Source organism: Alligator sinensis, unplaced genomic scaffold (genome assembly GCF_000455745.1).
Source record: "Alligator sinensis unplaced genomic scaffold, ASM45574v1 scaffold1295_1, whole genome shotgun sequence".
NCBI classification, from domain to species: Eukaryota; Metazoa; Chordata; order Crocodylia; family Alligatoridae; genus Alligator; species Alligator sinensis.
In genome coordinates this window covers 372433-377904 of record NW_005841880.1, presented here as the reverse complement: position 1 = coordinate 377904, position 5472 = coordinate 372433, and the positions used below count along the sequence as shown (strand labels likewise).

The 5472-nt window shown below is 65.6% G+C and overlaps 2 protein-coding genes across 5 annotated transcripts in view; both read left to right on the top strand.

The window, feature by feature from the left end:
* The window catches only part of FCHO1 (FCH domain only 1), a 13083-nt gene extending 12632 nt beyond the window's left edge, over positions 1 to 451 (top strand). Inside the window, exon 27 of the mRNA XM_025196558.1 lies at positions 85 to 451. Within this exon, the coding sequence (XP_025052343.1) occupies positions 85 to 107 (23 nt within the window). The 3' untranslated portion in view covers positions 108 to 451. The remainder of the gene's footprint in view (positions 1 to 84) is intronic.
* A 2260-nt stretch (positions 452 to 2711) lies between these two features.
* Positions 2712 to 5472, top strand: part of B3GNT3 (UDP-GlcNAc:betaGal beta-1,3-N-acetylglucosaminyltransferase 3) — a 6193-nt gene continuing 3432 nt past the window's right edge. Inside the window, exon 1 of one of the 4 annotated variants that reach the window (XM_025196355.1) lies at positions 2712 to 2769. Coding sequence is in view for 1 of the 4 variants with exons in the window: in XM_025196351.1 (XP_025052136.1) it covers positions 3953 to 3967 (15 nt within the window). In the remaining 3 variants the exon portion in view is untranslated. Of the gene's footprint in view, positions 2770 to 2797; positions 2877 to 3295; positions 3357 to 3732; positions 3968 to 5472 lie in introns of those variants that run through there. The other 3 variants (XM_025196354.1, XM_025196353.1, XM_025196351.1) reach the window with 3 other exon arrangements.

Sequence of the window (5472 nt, the reverse complement as noted above, 5' to 3'; positions counted from 1 at the left end):
GGTCGGCCCTATCCATGGGTGGGGGGAGCCGGTCCGTGGCCCCAGCCCGTGTGTCCAACCTGCCTCTCGCTGCTTCCTCCCTAGGGATTTACCTGGCTGGCTCGTGAGCGGTGCCATCTCCAGCGGCCCCGCAAAGCTGCCGGCACGTGTCCCTTGGTGTCTCCTCCGTGGGTGTCTCTGTTTGTTGTTGGGTTTTAAGCACTGGAAGCAGCCGGAGGGGGAGGGTGCGGGCGGGAGGGGGCTAGGCCGGTTTTGGGGGCTCCGTGGGGGCACGTGTCCCCGCAGTCCAGGCATGGTGCCCGGCTGGCTGGACGCAGCCCTGCTCCCTCCAGCGCGGCCCGAGTCCCTGCTGGGGCCAAACAGGCGCCCTGCTGCCCTGACACTGGGGAAGGGGAGTCACGGGGCTGGGGCTGCTCTTTTAATAAACACTTTATTTTCTAATAAAATGACCCACCACATGCCCGGAGTCTCCTCTGTGCCATCGGCCTGGGGCTGCGGGTGGGAGCTGGCGCCTGCCCCGGGGCCGGGGGGGTATTGTCGTGTGCCCCGGGCCTGGGAGAGCAGATCTGGGCAGGTCCCCAAGCCCAGAGAGGGCTGAATCAGCCCGCGAGCGGAGGGCGCCGGGTCGGGGTCCGAAGGAACCAGCGCCGTGCTCCCCGTCCCCACGAGAGGGCAATAGCGAGCGGCTGCCTTCAGCCACGCTGGAAGCGGAGTGGGTCCTGTCTACACAGGCAGAAGTAGGCAGCCGGGTCAGCAGAGGGAGTGCAAAGCGCTGGAGCAATCCCAGCCTCACGCTGTGGACTAGGAGCTGGGCCTGGGTGGGGAGGGGGCTGGGGCCTGGGAGCTGCTTGCATGGGGGCAGTTGCTGAGCTTGGGTATCAGCTTTTGCAGCAGGTGCCCCGGGCTGGGAGCAGGGAGAGGAGGTGCCAGGTGGTGCTGGGAGCTGGCAGCACCCGGACTCCTGGGTTCTGGTCACAAGGTACTCCCCCTTCGTGCCTCAGTTTCCTCCCCCTGCAGCCGGTGCTCCCAGCCCACCCTCCCACTAAGGCGTGTGGACCTAGGGTGGAAGCAAGGGCTCTGCCATCAGGCTCCCCGCTCCGTGCTTTGGGCCAGTGCTTCCAGAAAGTGCATGCACCCTTTCTTCTGCCACGCAAGGGTGGAAAAGCACCCAAGCAGCCACATGCTCTAACCTCACGCCAGATCCCAGGCCGGTGGGCCGTCCCTGGCCCTGCAACACTTTGTGTCTGTAAGGAGTTTTCACCCACCCACCACACTGCGGCCCTGCCTCCTCCACTCGTTAGCTGCAGCCTCGTTCGTTAGCCTGCGCTCGCGGGTCCCAAGGAGGGGGACCGGTGCACCCTGGTGGGTTTGGCTCCAGTGCGGAGGCTGCTCTCAGCTCCCCCAAAGTCTTGTGCAAGGGAGCAGGGGGGCTACGGGGAGGGCTCAGGCCCCTGGGAGCACCTGTCACTGGGTGGGGGGGATTCGCACGCGTGTGTATAGGCGTGCATGCGGGGGAGACCACCACTCTGAGCACAGACGTGCTCTTTGCCCTGCAAAAGTGCAAGGGCTGGGGCAGAGCGGGGCTCGACCCGAGCTGGGGGGGCTTCCTAGGACCTGGCTGCCTGGGCCCCCGATCCCGCCCCTGTCCCCAGTGCTGTTCCCACGCTGGGCTCGTGCAGGATGGATGCAGGGTGCCAGCACCGGCTCCCCTGGGGTCCTACCCCCCAGCTCCCGGGGCTGGCTGAGCCTGGGAGCATTGCTCTCCGGGCACCTGGCTCCCGGCTGCTGTTGTTCCCGCCGCTCACGCCCTGATCAATGGCCCCACGTGGCAGCCTGGCCTGGCCTGGCCTGGCCCAGAGACTGGTCGAGTCACATTTCTTCGGCCCTGAGACAAGAGGAAGGTGTGGCTGGGTGGAGACGGCTACTCTCCGGTCTCCTGCCCTGCTCTTCCCCCACCACCCCCAGCACCGCGTCCCCTGCAGCTGGGAACAGCCCTGCTCTGCCCTCTCCCAGGCTCCCTGGCCCGCCCGGCTCTGGTTCCCACCGCCTGGGGCTCGACCTGCGCCCTCCAGAAGGCAGGAGGTGCCATCGGGCAGCTGTGGCTCTGCCCCCCGCATCGGGGGGAGCAAAGCAGGAGCTCAGGGGTGCGGGCGATGGGCAGCAAAAGGGCCCAGGATCCAGGGCTTGGGGCTCACAGTGGCAGGCTGCAGGATGCTGCTCCCATGGTCAGGAGATTGGGAGCAATGAGCTGGGCCTGGGTGGGTGGGAGCCAGCCCCCTGCCTTTTGCAGCATAGCTGGGATCCACTCCCCTCCACACCTCAGCAGAGGCCAAGGCAGGGCAGGGAAGGGTTAAGGAGCTGGCTGCCTCAGTGGATGCAGTGCACCTGGCCAGGTGCAGGCACAGCTGGGGGCGGTTGTGCAGCCCTGGAGCAGATCCTGGAGGGCCGGGGCCTGGAGGAGGGTGCTGCTACCCCAGGCAGGGAAGGTCCCCAGAGCCGGGTAAGTGCTAGGCTTGCAGCGCAGCCCTGGGTTCATCCCCCTTCCTGCACCAGCCAGCTGTGGGGATAGGGCTGCAGAGGCATTTCCAGGGCTGGGGGCTCTGGCAGACCTCCATCCCTGGAGCCGGGCTTCGGGCCGGCTGCCCCAGCCTTGGAGGGGCAGGGCTGGCTGTCGGCCCGCCACCTTCATTGCGGGGTGGGGAGATGGCCTGGCACTCCCGTAATGGGTAATGCCAGCGCCCCGCTCTGAGCAAGCACTTGGGGCGATGGGTGAGTTCTTGCAGCCCTGGCAGCTCTCATGAGCCAAGCAGGAAGGCTCGGGGCCATCGCGGGAGTGGTGGACCTCTTGAGAAATCCCCTTGGCCGTGCCAAGCAGGGTGAGTCCAGCTCCTTCCTCCTCCTGGCCCCAAGGCGAGGGGCTGCCAGGAGCCCCAGCTTCACGGGGCCTTTTGGATGTGCCTGGAGCCCCGCTTCCACCTGCTTCGGTGCCCGACGGGCCGTCGCTGGGGTGGATGACGCTTGGGCACGGCTGCCAGGGCTCTGACGTGTCCAGCAAGGGGCTTTTGTTTGGAGCGGCCTCGCTAGCTGAAAGCAAACGCCAGCTGCTTTGCATCGTCTCATGGTCAGACGTTGGCTAACCCAGCTGGGCGCATCCTTCTCTGGGACCAGCCTTGCCCCGGGGCTGAGCATCCTCATGAGCTGTAGTGACCGGGGCACGGTGTTTGGGGGAGCTGCTGATCCTGAGAGGAGACACGGGGTCCAGCTAAGCGGGTGCAGGGGCCGAGCTAGCCCATGTGCTCAGCACGTGACCATACCCGTGTCTACACCGTGGCAGCTCAGGCCCAGCTGGTGCATGGGTAAGCATTGGCCCTGGCTCTCCCCGGCCCCTGCCCAGCTCCGGGGGTGACCAAGCAATGCTGCTGGGGTGCCTGGAGCCCTTGGCAGGGGCCGTTGCTGGCCACGTGTCCGGCCGGGCTGGGGAGCAGCGAGGTGCGTCCCAGGGCTGCCGTTCCAACGGAGACCTCGGCTCCCTCAGACACGGGGCCGGTTGGCACCTTGCTAAGTGCTCCTCCGCTGCTGCCGGTGCCTGTCACCGTCTGGCTCACTCCCAGCCGCCCAGCTCCTGCCTTCAGCAAACACCCCGGGGACGTGGCGTAGCTGGGAGCAGCTCATTGCAGCAGCACGCTCCCCAGCAAAACAAGTCCATCTCCCCGGGCACCGCGGCATGGCATCCAGCGCCCCGCGGCCCTGAGGGGTGTGCCCGGGGAGGCATTTTGCTTGAAGGAGTGGGCACCTTTTGCACCAAGGAGGCAGCTCCTTGCCCGCAGGAATTGGCAGGGTCTGAAAGTCTCCACCTGTGACGAGTGTCAACCTACGATGCAGCTCCTGGGGCCCAGGTAACGCCAGCCCCCGGGTCCCCCCTGCCCTGCCCAGCTCCAGTCCTCGGGGGACGATGTGGAGGAGATTGGTGAGTGTTTTGGTGCCCAGAGAGGCCCCGGGTCCTAGGGATGGGGTGCATAAAGCAGGCTGGCCCCCCATCCTGCCAGGAGGAGCTTGTGGGGGCGAGGAAGGGCCCTTTGCAGGGGTGGGTTTGCTGTCCCAGGCAGGTGCGGCGGGGCTGGCTGTCCCCAGGAGGTCTGTGCTGGTGTCTCTGGCTCTCTCCTGCACTTGGTCACCATCTTAAACTCCTCCGTAGCCCCCGGGGCTAGACCCTTCCACAAACAGCCGGGATGCCCTGTGGGCGGGCATCCTGGCCGCAGAGTGCGGGGCTGGGCCGGGCCCTGGGGGCGTCGTGGGAAACCTCAGGCATTGTTTTGGGTTTTGTGGAAAAATGTTCACGTTCCAGGTCCAATTAGCCAAATCGGTTCCGAATCCTGTCGATTGAGCAACACTCAGTCGTTCCAGGACCATACGTAGTGTTACCACCGACACGTTTCCTCCACTCCCAAATCCGTGGGCGGGCATCCTACGTGTACGGAGGCTTGTGGTTTGGATGCCCCATAAGTCACACTTACGCTTGACTAAAAGTCACAGGAGCAAGCTAAGTAGGGAGGAGTCCCTGGTTGCCATAAAGTCGTGCGTAGCCGAGATCCTCCCGTTGGAAGCTGGCCGGCGGGAAGCTAATTATAAGACTGGCAGGGTGTCCTGTCCATGGTGCCCTGGGCAGGGGTGCACCCTCCACTACACAATGCCATTCAAGTCTGCTCTTGACACTTAATCATGGTGTAATGTCAAACGCTGTCTCCCCTGCCAGGTGGCAGAAACCTCAGGTATCGGAGAGCCAGGAAAGGCGGTGCGAATGTGACGCTGCATGCACGACCTCTGCCCTGGCTTCACGGAGCTGGCTGCAGTGAGCTGGGGGTGGGCAGGGGCTTGTCCAGAGCCCACCTGGCCCATGTGAGATGCAGGGTTGGAGATGGGCTGCAGGTCCCAGGCCCGTGCGGGGCTGTCGAGGGGCCGGGCCGGGTGTCAGTCGAGGCACTACGTGTGGCGGCAGTGGCCAGGTCAGGGGGAGTGGCCGGCCTGCCTCGTTATTAGCACGGGTGAGAGTGGCAGCACTGGGTGGCCGGGGTCTTGCACCAGGATCTCGGCCAGTTCTGCCAGTGCAAACGCGTTGCCAGCCAGGCCTTTCCCTCGCCACTGGGGTCAGCTCCGGGGGTGGCTACAGCATATCCCTGGTCTGCCGGAGGCTGGAGCCTGCCCGTGCAAGTGGGAGCAGCCCCAGGGCTGCTGTGACCTCAGCTCGCCCACGTGTGGGGTTCCTCTGGCATTTTGCACTGATGCCCTCCCTGGGGGAAAGGAGGGTATTGGGGCTAGAAGCTGCCCGCTGCTTGCAGCTGGCAGGGCTGGGGTAGGGGGGCTTGCAGTCCCCAAAGGCTGCAGGGGCAAATCCAGAGGGGTTTGGGGGATACAATCCCCCCCACCTTGATTCAGGCAGAGCTGAGGGAGCCCACTGGCTTCACAGCTCACGGC